Source organism: Fukomys damarensis, unplaced genomic scaffold, assembly GCF_012274545.1.
Source record: "Fukomys damarensis isolate Sample0158 unplaced genomic scaffold, DMR_v1.0_HiC HiC_scaffold_4, whole genome shotgun sequence".
Lineage (NCBI taxonomy): Eukaryota > Metazoa > Chordata > Mammalia > Rodentia > Bathyergidae > Fukomys > Fukomys damarensis.
This window is the reverse complement of record NW_022900916.1, coordinates 10,535,619-10,555,587: the sequence shown is the minus strand read 5'-3', so window position 1 is coordinate 10,555,587 and position 19,969 is coordinate 10,535,619. Positions and strand designations below refer to the sequence as shown.

At 36.0% G+C, this 19,969-nt stretch overlaps 1 protein-coding gene across 1 annotated transcript in view; it reads left to right on the top strand.

The window, feature by feature from the left end:
- Positions 1 to 19,969, top strand: part of Nampt (nicotinamide phosphoribosyltransferase) — a 32,966-nt gene that overhangs the window by 518 nt on the left and 12,479 nt on the right. The window contains exons 2-6 of the mRNA XM_033756754.1: positions 8,736 to 8,894; positions 10,376 to 10,479; positions 11,878 to 12,006; positions 16,572 to 16,730; positions 17,330 to 17,466. Of these exons, the coding sequence (XP_033612645.1) occupies positions 8,736 to 8,894; positions 10,376 to 10,479; positions 11,878 to 12,006; positions 16,572 to 16,730; positions 17,330 to 17,466 (688 nt within the window). The remainder of the gene's footprint in view (positions 1 to 8,735; positions 8,895 to 10,375; positions 10,480 to 11,877; positions 12,007 to 16,571; positions 16,731 to 17,329; positions 17,467 to 19,969) is intronic.

The window sequence follows — 19,969 nt, the reverse complement described above, 5'->3', positions numbered from 1 at the left end:
CCGCGGCGGAGGGCGGAGCCGCCTGCACGCCCCGAGTTGCCAGGTACCACGCCGCCCGCGAGGAGGTGGGAGGGATCCCGGCGTGGAGGACACAGGTGTGTCCCCGGAGCCCCCGGGCTGCGTTTCAAACTCCTTGCCACCTGGGGATCCCTCCTGCTCCGGATCCCTGGGCGCAGAGGCCAGAGTGCGCCCAACTCCCGTTGGTTCGCTGCAGGATTTCGGAGAAAAGGAAAGCGAAACACGAGGAGGTAGAGGAACTTGAGTTCTTAGCCCTGGAGAACTTGCAGGGAGGGAAATGACACAACCCTGGCCCTCGTCCGCCCATTGGACGCCTGCATGTGGAGCTGCCCCATTTATGTGAAATTCATACACACCTTGGAGAAAGGAAGAGTAGGGGGCAAGCTCGCCAGTTTTCTTCCCTCTAGTTTCCAGAATACATGAGATACACTGGACTGTAGTTTTGTGAAGTTTTGTTAGCTAATATGTTTTAGAGGTGGAGTGTCAGACCAGAACCCTACTTGCAAGAAATAAGTTTTAGTTTTAAATATTAGTGTCTGTGTGACCAACGTGCTGCTTTGGAATATGGTGATGAAGCATAGTACTCCGGTGTGTTTGGTTTCTTGTTTCTGGTCTGTAGTTTTTGTTTCTTTGTTTTCAGCCCACCAATAGTCTGAGAAAGCATTTTAGAGAATCTCCCTACCCCCACTAGAAATTGAACCTAGGGCCTTTGCCCTGAACTACATCTATTCTCAGCCCTTTTCTATTTTGAAACACAGTCTCTTTAAATCCCTAAATTGCCCAGGCTAGGATTAAATTGGAATCTTACCGCCTCAGCTTCCCAGAGTGTTGGGATTACAAGATGTGCCACCATGTGCCAAATCCCATTTTACTTTAAAAAAAAAAAAAAAAGTTGGGGGGTAGGGGTTGAGGCAGTCTCCCTGGCCTGAAACAAAACAGTGAACCTCCTGCCTCAGCCTCCCCAGTGCTGGGATCACAGTTGTGCGCCACCAAGCCTGGCTTAAATTCTATTTAGTCCATTTCTTTGTGATGCTTTTATGAGTTTCTCTTAAGTAGAGCTGAGCCATCAACAAGTGGTCTTTTACATGGAATTTTAAAGGGAAACTCTACACTGTTAGATTATAAGTATGGTTCACTCGACTCCAAAACCTCTGCTTACATTCCCCCTTCAGTTACTATATAGTGTTTTCACTGTCTTTATTAGTGATTTTTAGAATAGTCCCAAAGTTTTGTAGAATTTCTTTTCTTTAAATGCTTAGTTTTCAGTTTTGTTTTTTTTTTGTTTGTTTATTCTTGTTTTTGTTCTTTGACACAGGGTCTCACTCCGCAGTTTAGGCCTGCCTTGAACTCATTCTGTAGCCAGGCTGGTCTCAAACTCTTGGTAGTGAACTTCTGCCAGTGACCGCCCTCCCAAAGTGTTGGAATTACAGGCATGCAGCACCATGCTGAGTGTTTTCAGAATTTTTTAACCTATTTGCCCATGAAATAATTTAATTGTAAATGCAAAATATAAAAAGATGAGGTCTAATTTTTTTTGAAAAGAGTGCAGTTTTTTAGCCATTATATGTAAAGAATACAAAATTGCTTCATCAGTTTTTAGAATGCTTTCAGTTAGAATCACTATTTTTTTTTTCTTTTTTGGTACTGGGGATCAAACTCCAGAATTTGTGCTTGCAAGGTAGGCACTGGAACCACTCACTGAGTTAAATCCCTGACCCTGAATCGCTATTCTTTAAAGTTTTCTAATACAGCAAATTATACTTATCTGCACTATTATAATTTGTGCCATTTATTTATTAACGGTGCTCGGGGTTGGACCAAGGGCCTCACCCATGCTAGTCAAATGCTCTGACACAGCTGCATCCCCCAGGCCTTTGTATCGCCTATGTTTGAAACAGTCTTTTGCCCAGGTTGACCTGAAGCTTGCAATCCCAGGTAGCTGTGACTGCAGACATGTACCACCACGGCCAGCAGTTTTTTACATTTTATTCCTGTCCATTTTGAAGTCAGGCTGACTATCCCTTATCATATATGAAATTTTTTCCAAAGATTTTTGTTTTAATAATAGTTTTTATTTTGTTCCCCTAAAAATCTCCAGAAGTCCATCAGTTAATATATTTTCTACCAGTGGATTATAGCAGTGCCCTAAAATAGACCCTATATACCACAGTCACATATAGTCTTTAATTTTCCTTGTATTGTTAGTGGACCTTTTAGCCTATTTTCTGTTTTTGCTTTCTTAGGTGAAGAGAGAAAAATGATAATCATAATGTTACAAATAATGAAACTTTTATTTGAAAATTACACAAAGAATGTTACATGTCCATTATCAGTTCTTACAAACTCTTGGCCAGTTAAAGTAGGGAATTAGTAGCTAGGTGTTTTAATGAAGAAAGCAAAATATGTTGATTTCTTCTTAAACTGAAGGGAAAATAATGGATGGCCTACGCACCACAAAAAAGTTTTCTGCAAGTGGATGGGATGGTGGCCAGGCACATGGCAACATGTGGGAATTGGTTTTTTTTGTTTTGTTTTGTTTTCTATCAAGAGAATCCAGAGCAGTTCTGGCCAGAAGAGGAACATTTGAAATATGTAATTATTTCTGGAATCTTATACTTCATTATACATAATAAGGAACTAAGAAACCATGCAAGTATGGTTCTTCAGTTTTCATCCTGGATTCTTTTTACAAATAAAAAGGACCTAATCTTAAATCCTTAAGTATAAGATTATTATACTTAAGTCATTATTATACTTAGTCATTTATGTTTTCAGACTAGGTTAAGATAAAATCATCTCCTAGGTTGTATTTACACTTGTACTAACCCAACTGGGGAAAGATGATTTGGATTAGTCATCATCATTACAGTGCTTAAAATTATATTTGGGACTTTGGTTTTTTCGAGACAGGGTCTCACTATGTAGTTGAGACTGACCTGGAACTCACTATGTAACCCAGGCTGATTTCCAACTCAAAGGAATCCTCCTGCCTCAGCCTCCCCAGTGCTGGGATTACAGGCGTGCACTGCCATGCCCATCTGGGACGTTTTTTATAAAGGAGACCAGGTCTTTTTTTTTTTTTTTTTTTTTTTTCCACCTGCCTCTGGAGAGCCATTGGTCAGTTTCACTATAACTATGAATTATTAAAAGATGCAGGGGTTTCCCCCCCTTTATAGTCGCATTGTTTCTAACAAATTACAACAAAGAATAGTTTTAATATTGTGAACATTTTATCTGTAACAGGTTAATAGAAGATATTGTCAGTTACACTGTAGCTGGGAAAGACATTCTGAAGCAAGATACAGTTTAAATCACATTACACATTACTTAGGAAATCTTCTGTCCAGTATAACTTGCTTCTCAGAGGGTCCTTTATAAACTGGTTATCCTGGAACTCAGCACATTTTTAACCATATGTTAATAGTGGAGACTTTTTTGATACTGTCGAAGAAGGCAATATTTTACAATCCAGGATGGAGAAATGTTGATTTTAGAGAAGCTTCAAAGAACTGTGTAACTTATTTATGGTTATAAAGTGTTCAAGAGATTTTGCTTCCTTTAACAGCTGATTGACAAATCTTAGAAAGCTGAGATTTTTTGAGGGTAAGATTTGGAGAGAGGTGAGACTCCTCATATGGGCAAGTTAGCAGTTTTGGCTTCCCAGTCCCCTTTTCTCACAGTTGTGCGTGCCTCTCTTGCGTACTGTTTTGAGTGGACACAAAAATACTGGCGTGGTGACTCCTGTGGTAGGCTGGCCTCATGAAGATGAGGGCACTGCTGCAGGAGAGGAGGGTTTGTACTAAAATATAGGTAGGGTAATTTAGGTCAGTAGTAATTGTACAGTATCTTACAAAACAAAACAAAACAAAAAAATACCAGAAGCTGTATCCTCTAACTTGAGTTTGAAAGTGTGGCAAAGGAGGTTAGAAACTTTGTACTAGGAAGTTTAAGGGAAGAGGTGGTATAATGATTATATGTAAGTGGTTCTGGAATTTTTCTCTTTCCTCAAATAATACAGTGAGGAAATCTTGAAGCCACATTTATTGAGTGATTCGTGCTTCAGCGCCAAGTAGCAATGAGTTATTTTCTGGGACAGCAAGACAGATGTTTAAGCCTTTGAAGAGCCACAGAGTCTTAGCCACGGTAGGGCTAGCGTGGATCCTCTGGATGCCCGGCCATAATATAGATAGCGTAATTTGCTCTGTGACCTTGGCTATGTTACCCATCTCCTCTCACATCTTATTTTAAAATGTTGGCTGTTATTTCTTAGCAGTTAAAAATAAGACCGTAACTGAAAAGGTAGGTTAGGAGTAGTTGCCTAGGGTCATGTGATCTCATTGTGGAAAGATCAGATTAGCCTTTTAAAACACCTAGAGAGAAAATTGAACCTTACTTTCCCATAAAGATTCTATTCAACTTAAAAATGCTTCATACTCCCCAGCTCTCATATTTGGAACAAGGATACTAAGCCTGGGGAGTACTGTTTTTGATGCACTTGCTTGTCTAACACTCCACAGTGGATAAAGCTACCCCTGCCCCTTTATAAAATTAGTGCCAAAAACTTCTTCATGTAGGCATTTTAATATGACCAGTTATCATCTAGTATGTAATCATTTATAGGTCTCTTCATGAGGTAAATCAATGACATAACAGATTAAATTATTAAAAGCTGCATTTTCCCGTGTGCCTCTGATCTTTACCACACACATATTAATGTGTAAGCAGGGCTCTGTTTGCTGTAGGAGGGTCATCCTAGTTCAGGAAATCATTTTAGTAATAAAGTTGGCTAGTGGTATTATCAGATATTTTGTCTGCATCTAGTAAAAAATCATATTTATTATAGAACCATTTTCTGTAGTGATAGAAGTCAAGCAGCACTAAAAATGTAACTAAGAGCTTCCTTTTTGTATTCCCTTCTCTGAGTACTGTAAATCTTGTTAGTACTTACTGTATTACTTAATACTTAAAATGATGCTCTTGATTTCCCCACCCATTCATTCCATAATCTTTTCCATCTTAATAAATAACACCATTAGTAATGCAGATGCTCAAGCTGAAAATCTAGGAAGTATCCTTAATTCCTCCCCATGATTATGTCCAGTCCATCAGCTTACCTAGCTCTCCTTCCAAAAATACTCGGTCAGTTCTGTCATCCAGCATAGTGTTGGGAAGTAGCCTCTTAATTCTTGCTTCTACTCCAATTATCCCATAACCCATTTGGGGGCCAGGAGTCTAGCTGAGCAGTAGAATGCCTAGCATGTGTGAGGCCCTTGGTTCCATCCCCAATGTGTGGGGGGGGATGACAGGGCTCTTACCCATACTCTACTGACTGCCAGGCTGGTCCTTTTAAAATATGAGTCAGGGCTAGAGGTTTAGCTCAGAGTTAGAGCGTATACTTAGCATACAAGGCCCTGTATTCAATTCCCAATATCAGAAAAAAAAAAGTGATGTATTCATCCCAATTTAACGCTTAATAGTTTTCCATTACACTTGATAAAGTAAAAGTCCTAGACAAGGCATGGTAGCATACACCTGTAGTTCCAGCTACTTGGAAGTTCCAGCTACTTGGAAGTTCCAGCTACTTGGAGGATCGCAAATTTGAAGCCAGATTGGTAAACATGGCAACACTCTCATCCCAAAATAAAACTTTTTTTTTAAGGGCTAGATATAATAGCTCAGTAGCAGAGCACTTGCCTAGCATGTTCTGGAACCTGGGTTCAGTCCCATTACCGAAAGAACCAAAGTTCTGCAAGGCTTAGGATCTTATCCTTGCCTCTTTCTGGCCTTACTATATTCTAACACCAACTACACTGTCTTTCCTTTTCTGTCCCTTATACCAAAGCATTTCCTGTCTTGGTCCCCACTTAAAGTAGTTTCTCAGGCCTCTTCTACCTCATCACAGTCTTAATTTTTCATAGTACCCACCTTGGTCTGAAATTATCTTGTTTACATGTTATCCCCTTCTCAAAGCCCTTGTTATCCTGTGAGAATTGGGACCATGTTAGCCTGTTTTACTTTCCTCTCAGCATCTGAAACATACTGATACCTGAGACATAGTGGGTATAAGGTATGTATTTGTGAATAAATTATTTACAAGAAAACTAATTAGAATTTATGTCCTGTCATCCCATTTTCCCATGGAGATTCAGAATTGCCATTTTAACAGGTGAAGGTTCAGAGTGACCAATTTAACAGAAGATAAAATGAAATTGTCTATTGACTGTACTAGAATAGTATTTACCTCAGCTTTTTAAAATTTTTCTCCTTTGTGTATATGCCCATATAAATAGACCTAGAAATACTCTCTATTCTTTTATAAACTAGGTGGATATTAGTAGTTAGTAAGTTGTAGGCAATTTAAATTCTTATTTCTCTAAAACAGTTCTCTTAAGTTTCTCTAAGATTTTAGAACATCATTTCTAATTACGCAACCTAGACAGTTTTGTATTTTAAATGATATTTGTTTCCAAAGAGACATTCTATTTAGGCAAAGGTGGGTTTTAAAGTATTATAAAAAACATAGTAAGTCTCTAAAATTATAAATATTTATAATGATCATCCAGAACTAGAACTATATTTGTATGATGGGAAATTTTTAGTATACTTTTAGACCCTGATGGTACTAATTAATACCAGATGTTTCCATTCAGCTTTTTACTTCTTGGTATTCTCAGAAAAGGAAAATAATTTGCCATGTAATACTTGAGTTTTATAAACTTGTGCTCTATGGTTCAAATTTTACTTTATAATCAGTGACTTTTCTTTTACCTCACTCCTTAGTCTGATGAAAGGAATTGTTTATTTATTAGTGTAAGTTAGACATTTTCATTTTTACATAAATTCTGGGTGTAATTTTACATGGATTTTCCTTTTCTAATCAGTTTAAGTAATTTACAATATTATTTGAGTAACCTGGAATATCATTCATAAATGCATTTGTTTTTGCATTTTGTTAAATTGAATAATAGATTTAATTGCTGTATATTAAGTGTCTCATAAGCTTTGGGGGAGCATTAAAGCCAGGGCTGCATCCCCAGCCCCTCCATTTTTTTTCCCCCCTGAGTCTTGCCAAGTTGCCTGAGCTGGGGTAGAATTCATAGGCCTTCTGCCTCATCTTCATCCTCAGTTTACTAGGATTGCAGGAATGTGCCATCATGACCAGCTCACTTAGCTACTTCTAAAATCTTAATTCTACAGTGATAGTTCGTGGTATCTAATCTTAAAAAGGCCTGACATATGTCTAGTTTGCTTTGGCCTTACTATACCCTTTATTACATAGATGTCTGTTGTACCTGTGCAGACAGAGAGCTCCAAGTCTTCTGCTGGACCTGGCCTCTCAGATGACCTGTACCTGTAGAAACTGACCCTCATGTTGGCCTGTGTGCAGCACCAGCCAATCTGTGAGGACACTGAATTGGAGACAGAAGCGGGGCTTTGCAGAGAGCAGAAGTATATTCCTTTTAGAGTTCTTGTGCTCAGCTATGAAGATTCTTCAAGGTAGTGCTAAATTTTATTGAGATTTTGCAGCCAAACAGGAAAAAGTGGTTTATGTGGGTAGTGGTTCAGCATAAAACTTGGTCTGCAAAAGTTGGTTCTACTGATATCATGATTCACCCCATATTTCAAACCTTAAAGGTTTTTATTCCCACTCTTTCAACTGGACAGATACACATTAGTCTTTCTTATTTTAATTAGTAAAATGGTTGAATATGGTAAGAATACTGAAATAAAATTTGAATTACAATAAACACTTTATTTTTATTTCTTTAAACAAAAACAGGTAAGTTTTCAATAGTGACTCTTACTCAACCTCTTCATGTTTTTTAACTCAAAGATTTGATGTAATACTACATAGGAATTTATTTTCCAATTAGGAGGTAATTTGAGCATAAGAAAGATTATGAAATGGGGTTTTTATTTGTTTATTTTTCATTTTTGCTGCTGCTGTTGCTTTCATCCAAGTTTTTGTAGTGTTACTACGAAGGCTACTAAGGATCATCCGGGTACCTCATTATATTTAAATGAAATCATCATGAGAAATCATGACTACTACTAAATAGTACCACATTTACATAGTAACACTAGGTTGAGCCTTCTAATCCAAATATCTAAAATGCTACAGAAGCCAAAACTTCTGGGCCATGAGCATGACATTGTGAGGGGAAAATTCCGCTCCTGTCTTCAAGAGGCAGTTCATAGTCAAAAGAGAGACACACTAAAAATATAAAATAAGGCTTTCAGGCTGTTTAAAGTGTATTTGATTTATGAAAAGTAAATGAATTTTATGTTTATACATGGATCCTAGCCCCAAGATATCTCATAAGTATATATAAATATTCTCAAATCTCCGAAGTGCCTCTGGTCCCAAGCATTTCGGATAAAGGATGCAAACACATAACCTGTCTGAACCTGCTGACTTTCATTTTATTCTCTTATATGAGTTATGAGCCCCACGCAGCTGCTTCTCCCTTCCGAGTCAAAGGCTGTTCACCAAGACCAATCTAAAGGCCTTATTTCCAAGTTCAGTTCAGTCTCTTAACTAGTAAAATCTCAATAAAATATGTACTTTTAAAATTCTGTGTGTCCAAAAACATCAGTACATCAATAACAAGTATAAAGTATAGTTTCTCTCGTTTTGAAATAACTTCAAGCCTTTTCTGTTGTAATTTATGTCCTACTGTTCTGGTGTTTTCCATCTACCGTATTTTTCTTTTCCTAGGTTACTCACTATAAACAGTATCCACCCAACACAAGCAAAGTTTATTCCTACTTTGAATGCCGTGAAAAGAAGACTGAAAACTCCAAAGTAAGGAAGGTGAAATACGAGGAAACAGTATTTTATGGGTTGCAGTACATTCTTAATAAGTACTTAAAAGGTATTACTTTTCCTAGTACATTTAAAACTCTGCTTTTGTGTAACTTATACTGTTTTCCTATATTGTTATATTCTATTATTTGAAGTGACTTTTTGAGTAGTCTTAATTTAACTCAATGATTGCAAACCTTTTAAAGCCTTTCAGTGATACAAGCAGCCCGCTGCAACATATGTACTATAGGCTCACCACCACTGCTTTAACTACTTGTAGCAGGTTTTCAACATGTTGGAAATTTTTTTTAATCTGTTAATTTGAATGCATTAAACCTTAGAGTTTGGTTTGTGTGCTTGGTATTCTACATATGAGAAAGGTTTTCTAAAACTGTTAAGTTTTGGAATAAAAAGTCAGTAGTATTCAGAGGCTAATCTGATTTGCTAATATATTTTAGTGATTAATTCAGTTAAGAATTTGTTATTGACCTGGAAACTCATTTTGAATTACAGTAGAAATTATAACTAGAATTGTTTTATACTGGTCAGTTTTACCAGAAAACCCAGTAATTTCTATATTTTTTTGTTTGAAAGACTGTTTTTAGTCCATTTCATAATAATGTTTGTAGAGGAGAACAGTTCCCAAAGATCTTACACATCTTGGAAATTTTGAAGTAAAGTTAATTTCAGAAATGAGTGTGAACCAAGTTTAATTTCATGCAAACAGTAACTGTTCCATAATCTGTTTTTTAAAATTGGATAGTTACATTGTACTATTGAAAACCTTGGGTAGATATCAGAAGTTCTACTTTGTGGCAAGACTGCCCAAGAAATTTTAAATAAATTTACTAGTTAACCTTACATAGTTTTCAAAGACTGATGGTATACTTTATTTATTTTTTTATTGGGAATCAAATCCAGAGCCTCACATACCGTAGGCAAGTGCTCTACCACTCAGTTGCATTCCCAGCCCTTGATAGCAGTTCTGCATATATATAAAATATATATGATTAATATAGCTAAAATGTGTGTATTGTCCACTCCAGGCAGCATTATTGTAGACAGTCCTGTGCCTAAACTCATTTATTTTTTGTAGCCATCCTTTAAGTAGATACTTTCCTGTTATTTTTGTTTTATAGATAAAAATTAAATAAAATTGTATTGAGGGCAAAAATTTAATAATTGTGAAAATTACAGGCTTACTAGCCCTAATGATATCACATTGCTTATGAATAAAACATTTCACCTGGAAAATGTATGAAGTTTTTGAATCATCTCAAAGAATGACTCAATTTATACTTTATTGAGATTTATTTTTTAATGCAAGTAATACTTTTTTTGTTACCTGCTTTTAAAATAAGTTGACATTTATGGTTAAAGTGAGTGTAAAGTATAAATCCCTTTTCTGACTCTGCTGTTAACCAAGTCGTTCAATTTCTCGTTATTTAATGTATAGAATGGGTAAAATAGCTAAAGACATTAAATCCATGACAGTTCAGCAATTCAGAAAATGTCTCTAGAACTGTAAATGGGTCATGTGTATCCTTATAGGTAAGGTTGTGACCAAAGAGAAAATCCAAGAAGCCAAAGAAGTGTACAAAGAACATTTCCAGGATGATGTCTTTAATGAAAAGGGATGGAACTACATTCTTGAGGTAAAAAGCAGTTTCATGTTTTGATCTGTTACGATGTTGTGTTTAGTTCAGTTTCTTGCAAAAGCAGTTGAATAGAAAAATTGGACTCTTATTTGTGACCTGAATGTAGTAGCTTTTTTTAGACGTCGCTGTATAAAGGTATAGAGTTAACATTTGGCTTTTTTCCCCCTAAGTGTAAATCGTGACCAGATAGAATGTATAGAACATCTAAGTAATTTGTTAAGTAAATGAATTATAACTTGAATAACATTTTTCAGGAAAGTAGTCTAATCCCTTCTTAAATCTACCTAAGAACATGTAATTATTAGAGAAAGATCACTCTAATTTTAAAGAGTGTGGCTATTTGACAGTTTCAAAATGTAGTTCTATTTCTTTGCCTGAAAATAGGTGCTCTGAGTCTATAACTGTAAAATAACTGGGAAATTTCACCCTCTGGTTAGAATGGTTTGGTACAGATCCATGAACTTTATTCTTTATTATAATACTCATATCTATTATGTTTGAATCTATTGCTTAAACTTCTGAGCATTCAAAGACATAAGCAACTGTATTATGACACTGAATGTCCTTTGCTGGTTTCTGTATTACAAATGAAATCTGTTGACATCTCATTAAGCATTAATTCATAGCTCATAAATGCAAGACCTTTACATCATATAATATGTGTATTAACATATGGAGTTTTGCTAACATGGGTCTTTGAAAAAGACGAGTAAGTGAACCACGGCTTTCAGCTGAAGTTAAGATGCCTAGTAACACACCCTGTAGCAAAATAACCCTCAGCCTGATTATGGAGGGAACCTGTTACATTAACAAGAAGTTGCTAAAGTCAGATTTAGGTGTTGCCAGGATTCTGTGATTAGCCTCTCATGGTTTTAGTCTACTACAAGAATACAGACAACTCATTTAAGATTCTTCTGCAGGGATTTCCCTCTTTTCTTTTGATTTCTTTTATTCTGTTTTAGCAATCCCCCATTTTATGTCTTTGACCTGTGTTAAATAAAGGTAGTGTTCTTGGAATACTTTTAGAATACAGTAGAATAAAAATATAAACCTTCCTGGTTTTCTGAAAGGCCAGGAAAAAACTATTTCTAATTAGTTTGTAATTATCTGTCACTTTTCTGATAAGTGTCCTTAGGAGAAACAGTTGACAGCATTAAATTTAAAAATTAGTATCAGTAAAAAAAAAAAAAAAATTAGTATCAGTGCCTACATTATTAATAATGGTAATTAATTTTAGGAAGCTGGGTATATTATGACTAGATTATTGCTAATAATATAACATCTGCAATGGTAACTTCTGTAACAGTAAGTATGGCTTCCATAAGATATAAGGAATCTTAAACAGCATGTGCATATCCTGTGTTGAATGAATGAATTCATTGTATTTCCTACCAGAAATATGATGGGCATCTCCCTATAGAAGTAAAGGCTGTTCCTGAAGGCTCTGTCATTCCCAGAGGAAATGTCCTCTTTACCGTGGAAAACACTGATCCAGAGTGCTATTGGCTTACAAATTGGATTGAGGTGAGTAACTGTTGCTGTTGTTGTTTTTCTTAATAATGATTGGTGATAAAGACCTATTAAACTAGGGTTCTAGTTGAGAATTTGCTACTAATACAACTATATAATCTCCTACAATTTACTTATCTTTTCCAAAACTCAGTTTCCTTGTCTATAAAATGACAGTTGGACAGTTGAATCATTAAGGTTCTTTCCAGTAAAATCTAATGTTTGGTGATTTTATCTAAATTAAATTATTACTTTTAAAGCTTAGGTGGCTTCCTTATTTGTTTTAATTCTAAATATGTATTATCTTAGAGGAAAATAGCACAGGTATATTTTTAATGACTTAAAAGACATTTCATGGATATTCTGTTCCAATTAGATTAGAAGAACATTGTTCCAACTTTTAATAACTACTTCATTCTTCTCTGTTCAGTTGAGATGTTGAGTTCCACCATCTGATATTTTTCAGTTTCTCTTCTTAATACAAACAAGATTGACTATTCATTAATATTTAATTTCTAAATATAAAAGGAGGGCATATCCTGAGCTGTTGGTTTGCATTGCAAGGTGGTTTTTGGTTTTCCTTACAAGTATACCTTAAGTAACCATGAGTTTTTCACACAGCTAGCTACATTGTGGTAACTAACAGCCTACTCAGCTTCTCATCTCTGTAGTATAGATTCTGTTTATAAGAGGCATACCAGGAGGACTGAACCTAGGGCCTTACACATGGAAAACCTCCTATCCTCTCCCCTACCCAGAGTTCTTAACCGCATACTCTAGACTAGTCTTTTACCTTAAAATCTCAAAGATCCTAAACACGAAGGAAATTTGTTATTTGAAGATAAACTTTCATTTTCTTTTTAGTTCTCAGACAAGATTTCATCAATAGGTACTATTCCTTGCATCTAATCGAGGTACCCGAAGGCAAATATTTATAAAAGTCTGTTACTGTTCCACCTTGCTTCATGTATGGTTTGCTTTATCCTCTTCTAAAAGTGAAGAAACAGTGGCAGTAAGAAAGTTTTTGTTTTTTAATAACTATTACTTTTTTTTGTTACATTTTACTAAGAATCCATAAAGTAAAAAATACATCAGACATCTTAGATTGGTAGTTGAATTACTGAACACAAAGCCAGCATAGGACAGATTTTGTTTAAAAAGTGTAAGTATAACCTTGTTTTTAGTAGCTTATAACCTAAAACAATTTATATTGAGTTTACCATACATATATATGCTTTTTAAAAATTGTTTCTGTTCTAAGTAGGTAATTTTTATCTAGGACACAAGAATTTATGGTCTAATACTATTCCCTGTTGTCTTCTTGGAGTTTCTAACAGAACCTGTCTTTAAAAAAAATTTTTTTTTTACTCTGCACAGCTCCAGAATAGTCATATTCCTAATCACTTTGCCTCATTTATGGGGGTGGAAGAAATTCACCCTGTTCTTATTAATTCCCAACCTTAAGTTTACACCTTGTATCACATCCAATAAATGTTGTTATCAGATCCAACATACTTGTTTACAAACTTAAAGCTATTCCTATTTTAAAACCCTTTAAGTAATAGCACCAAGCAGTATTTCTTTCAGTTCTTTCCCATTTTATATTCACAGTTATTAGTAACTGTTCGGTGATTGTTATTCCTCTCGTAGTACACTGAACTTTAAAACAGTAAAATTACTGAGTTGCTTTATTAATTTCAGCATTAGTGTTAAAAGAAACTTTAGTCCTCTCATCAGATTTCAAAACGAGAGCCTAGGAGCCCTCCCAAAATAAAGGGGAAAAAAATAACTTAAAAACGATTCCTCCAATGAAATGTCATTTCATAGGTGAGGAAACTGAGTCCTGGGAGTTGAACAGACTAGCAAGCAGTGTAGGTGTGGCCTGCCTTCTATACCACACCATTTCTCATTCTATAAAGTCCTTGTCCTGCACAGTGACATTATAATGGAGAGTTCTGAAAAGAAATTACAGGTTCATTTACTTTATAGTCTTAGTTTCCAGCTAAACTTTTATCTTGTGTGGCAAATTGCTGTTTTGGAAGTTTCCAACAAGGCCTACTTCATCAGACCTTGGATTAACCCAGACTAACTTGCCTTTTTTTCCCTTGCTTACACCTACAGTGATCTTTTTAAAAAGGCAGTGATTTTGTTAAGAGTATAATTTAAGCTGATTTTGTTGGACTGTGGAAGGAAATGTGATGTGAAGGATCACTGTGTCTGATAGTTATTTCTCTCCTTCCCTGGCATTTTTCGAGGGGTAAGGTCAATCTTCTACCTTTATAACTCAACTAGAGTTTTTCACATTGTTTTGTATCTTTCTGATACTCCTACATAATACTAATATCTGAATTGAATGAAAATGTGAGAATTGATTGAATTAAATTTGACGCATGAATATTGATTTGAGTGTAAGCTGTATACCCAAAAAATGCTGGGCACTGAAAATAGCATAAGATTTGTCTTACTAAGAGCTCTGAGGGTCAGGTGGTAATTCATTCTTAACGTATTTTATACTATACTGAATTTATGCTGTGTTGGTACCAGAAAAATAGATTGTTCTGTGTAAGGGATTATGAAATGGGAAAAAAAATTTTATATGGGTGATATAGATCTCAGTGTTTTTAGAGTGACACATAATTCATTGAGGGCTGTGATGTAAATTATTATAGGAGACAGAATTTAGGTGGTAAACTGAGTAAGCTTACAGAAAGCCTCAGTTCTGTTTTAGTTTTTCGTCATTATGAACAGTAGGTGACTATTTAGGGGTTTTAGGGCATGATGCAGCATGAATGACACTTGCTTTAGAATGGTAACAGGTGGAAACATGAAGACTAAGTCACAGAAGCCGAAGATTAGGAGTTAGGAGAATCATGGTCATTGGCAGAGGAATTTCAGGAGCAGAATGCTCAGAGTGGAAGTGACTGGTTGTAAAGCCTGAGTTAGGAGTTGCATCAGCTTTGTGTAACAAACTATCCCCAAATTTAGTAGCTTAACACAACTGTTGTTTCCCAGGAGTCTGTTGCCTACTGGTCATGCTTGGACTTCTCCATCCCATTTGGTTGAGGGGTTGGCTAGGGTTGGACAGCCTAAAAGGTTCACTCAAAAGGTTAGCTCAGACAGCAGGGACCACTGGCCCACTAATTAGCCAAGCCTGCTTCTCAGCACATTAGTTCAAACCCTCTAGAAACTGGGGCTTTGAAGTCACACAGCATGACTTCAGCCACATCATTTCGGTCAAAAACAAATTATAAAGATAGCCCTGAATCAAGGGTGAAGAAGTAGACTCCAGCCCTTGACAGGAGCTGCAGGGGCTGTATTTAGCCAGTCACAGAATCAAATGTTACAATATTTTTCTTTTTAGATGACCAGATTTAACCTTAGGCAAACCTAAACTAAAATAATCTCTTTATTTGTTTTTGCTTGCTTTATTTACCGGTCACTTCTGGTATTTAGTAAAAGCTTGTTTTGTGAAATTTAACTATGAAGTTATCCTTTTGTTTTAGCTCAGACATTGTTATCATTTAACAGCTCTTTCTAAAATAGCTTTTAAGCTGCTTCTGATAACATAATGTTTATAAAATAATGGTCCTGGAGTGGAGAGGTAAATTCCCAAGCCAGAGCAATTAATATGACTGCTATGATTGAGCATTAGACTTTCATTGGCTTCCAGAAGCCAAGAAAAAAAGAAAAATCAAGTAAATGAAGTAGGAGTGGGGAAGATATGAACCTAGCATTTCTTCCATTTCCTCATTTGAGAACGTGTAACCACTGGCATTACAAAATGGAGTGACCCTGTAGTTGTTTGACATGCAGAAGTGTTTCATGCGGCTTTCTTGTAATAAAACTTCATTTAAAAACAAGGATAAAGTAGGGCTGAGGATTTGGCTCAGTGGTTCCACTGCCTGCCTTGCAAGCACAAGGACCTGAGTTCTAGCCCTACTACCACAAAAAGAAAAAGAAAAAGAAAAAAAAAAAAGGATAAAGCACAATTTGTTGAATAGAATTTTGTCATGCTAAGAATGAAGTATCTCAAGTATGTGATTTACTAGTAGTCATACTAGATCCAAAACTACCTGGAGATGGAAATATGAGGAACTTCTTTAAACCAGTACTGTTCAAGATGTGGCCCATAAACCACCTGTTTGGTTCAGGTCCATATTCAGGGAAGAAATCAATTTTTTTTATTTTGGCAATTCAACATTGCCTTCATATCCATGAGTGATTGAACTTTATAAAATTATCAGTCTATGGCAAATTGAAAATTCTTTTAAAAATTGTTCCTTCACTAATTCTTTCAAAATATTATTTTCCTTTTGGAAGATTTAGATGGAAATGTGGTGATTTGAAGTTCTTCACTAACAGTGGTTTGGCGTGTCACCTTTGTTGCTGATTTGAGAGCTAAGCTATGTATTGTATCTAAAATGTATAAGTTACACATCCTGCCATTCAGTTGAAATTTCCAATTGATATTTTTGATAGTGTGGAAGTGCAGGACATCCTTCCAGGGAAAGCTAGGATTTTCCTCAGAAAGAGCCTTGTATTTTATGCGTTAATTTTTGTGGTTGATTTTGTTACTACAGACTATTCTTGTTCAATCCTGGTATCCGATCACTGTGGCCACAAACTCTAGAGAGCAGAAGAAAATATTGGCCAGATATTTGTTAGAAACTTCTGGTAACTTAGATGGTCTGGAATACAAGTTACATGATTTTGGCTACAGAGGAGTTTCTTCCCAAGAGGTAAGACACTGAAATGAATCTTGTTTATTAATCAAATGTGGATCACGAGAGTTAGTGCTCTAAATTTTTCGGTATATTGTTGGGATTGATCATGGTTCTATGTATGCCGCCTTTTGAAATTCCAGAGATTTAGTCAATAGATACATACTAAGTACCTACTATATATATATCAGCCTCTGTTCAAGTTCATGGGATATATCCTTCAGCATATGTCCCAGTACTTTAGATACCACGTGGAGGGATAGACGGAGATAGAATAATGGACATAATAAATAATGCTACAGAGAAGGGAAGACGAGGTGAGAGAGTGGAAACTGGGGAAGAGTCACTGTATTGTTAAATGGGTCTCGGAAGAGATAACAGCGGAATCCTTATTTAGGAAAAGTCTTTGTCATAGGAACTGTTGTCTCTGAAAATATATGAATATCTCTGAATACTAAAGACGAACCTATGACACGTGCACTGCAGCAGGCTGTTTGTTACTGAAAGCTGTAAAGGTTCACCATCGCTGGCTAAAGAGTCCTTTGGGCTATGCTAAATACCTTAAATATGGATTTTTCATTTTCATTTTTGAATTTTGGTTTATGTTGATTTTCCAGACTGCTGGCATAGGGGCATCTGCTCATTTGGTTAACTTCAAAGGAACAGATACAGTAGCGGGAATTGCTCTAATTAAAAAATACTATGGCACAAAAGATCCTGTTCCAGGCTATTCTGTTCCAGCAGCAGAACACAGGTAAAATGGTATTTGTTTTTATCATTTTGTTAAACATTTGTTTTCTAAAACTAATTCTTTTCACTTTGGTATTTTAACTCAGTGATGTTTGCTGAGCTACAGAGCCAGGTGCTGTGATAAATGTTCAGAAATAATATAAATTCAATACTGTATTTGTATTTTGTATAAAGAGTAGTTTCAGGAGGTTTAGAACTTTTAACTCCCTAATGGGGCAATTTCAGGTCTTTATTTTAAAAAAGTGTTTTATTTACTATATTGCTATAAACTGATAAATCTGCTTCATTAAATTAAATTTGAAAGCACTGTAAGTATTGGTTGCTTTTTTCCCTTGCCCTGCTTTTTGTTTGTTTGTTTGGTACTGGGGATCAAACTCAGGACCTTGCTCTTGCAAGGCAGGCAGCAGCACCACTGAGCAAAATCCCCAGTCCTCTTTGCCTTGCTTTTTACTTGACCTTCCCTGCCTGCTTGGAAATTGTCATCTAGCCCTCAGTACCTCTAGTTATAAATGAGCAGGTAAGCCTTTTTGATGAAGAGTGTTCAAACTGTTTCCTTATTTGCTCTTACTAAAGTAGAAGGAAATTATAACTTAGGTTGCAGCTGTTCCAGTCCTAGAGTCCACTTTATTGAAAGTAAATGCAACTTTTAAAATACATGTCAAATCATTTCTTGTTCTTAAGCATTAATATTTACCATAACCATTCAGGAATGTTAATTAAGTTCTACTCGTTGAAAATTGTAAGGTGCTAAAACTAGCAGTGAGTTGAGAATAGAGCTGAGATTTGTTATTATTTGTTGTTATTAATGATTGGCCAGCCTTCCTGTGCAAGGCAGTCTGTTGGGTGCTTTACAGAAACATGTTAAAAACTGACCCTCTCCTTAAGATAAAAACAGAGCACTAGTAACAGTCCACTTTACTGGTTAAATTACTAAAGAGGTACAATTAAGGTACCATGGTACAAGCCTAGAAGAGAAGGATCCTACTGCACTGGCAGGATGAGGAAAGGTTTAATAGAGATAGCATGTGAAATCTTGACTTCTTGAAGGAATGACACAGCTTAAAGCAGATACTGGGTGGTCATGCGTTCTCTGAATAATATTGTTTGCATATTTCTGTGTGTCGAATAAACATTGTGATGAACAGGGAAGTGTGGTAATGTGTTCCAGGAATAAGAGTGGAAAAGGATTTTGTAGGGAATGTAGAATATTGTTAGTAAGAGCCTCCAGACTTGTTTTAACATTGACTGTTAAACTGTGTGTACATCATACTAACTTATTCTTAATTAGGCATTTTCAAATGAGTGCAAGCCCTGAAGTTTTTGAGAGGAAAGGTTATGTTTCCAGAGACATATTTTAAGAGAATATTTTGATGGCAGGATAGCCAGTGAACTAAAAAAAGGAAAAATAGAAGCTAGGCCTTAACTTATAGCAATTTTGAGGTGATGAGATCCAGAACCAAGTGTCTAAATGAATGGAAAGGAGTATATAAATATGAGCAGTGGCTTAGGAGATAAAATTCCTAAAAATGTGATCACAGTTGGAGTTGCTGGAGAGTAGATTGCGCCAACATTTATAAGCATTGCTGTATTGATAGGGTTGTTACATACAAGGTTTAAGACTAATGAACAGAAAAAATTAAGGGCATTGTTAGCACATAAGCTTTGGGGTAATTTTTATTTTTGACTTAAGTATATACATCTTTTAAGAATTTAATATGTTAATCATACACTAGGCTCTTTTCCTTACGATTTTGTTTCCAAGCCATAATATCATACCTTAAACCCGAGAATAAAGATAATATCATCTTTAGGACTTTAGTGTTAAAATGAAAAGACACTATGTAGCACAGGGTGAAAAACTCATTTTCTTTTTATAGTCTTATCCTATTTATTTGAATTATTAATATAGAAGAATGCTCTATATTCTTATAGAAATATTTTTAAACAACAGTAGAGTGAAAAAGGGAACTGTACTGAAAGTTGAAAAGTATGAGTGACCTTACACCTGACATCATGGGTGGCCTTGGGCAAGTCCCTTATCTATCTGTTCCTCATTTGCTCCATCCAGCCAAACAAAAAGAGGAGGTAAAACTCGTTTAATTTGATTCTTGAAATTAGAGGAATAGCATGGGTTGGATTTAATAAAATTTATGATATCCATACTTTAAGAGTAAGTGTTATAGGATTGTGCAGAAGGAGGACATGGGACATGTCTGTGGCCTCCTCCCTAACAAAGTCGTTGGGAGCCCAGAAGAGAAACATGAGCCAACATACAAATACTGAAAACCCTCACCACTTGAGGTAATTTTGCACACTTCAGGTCTTTCACACAGGAAGGGATTACAGAGGGCGACAATTGCCTAGGTGAGAGCAGCGAGTGATACTAACATTTCACAGGTTAGATGGATGAAGAGCACAGCGTCTGGGGAAGTTGGCAGAGGAACCTACAAGTAGAAAGGGGACTGAAATGTGGAAGATGGCACTGCTTTAGAAAAAGAAAGCTTCCA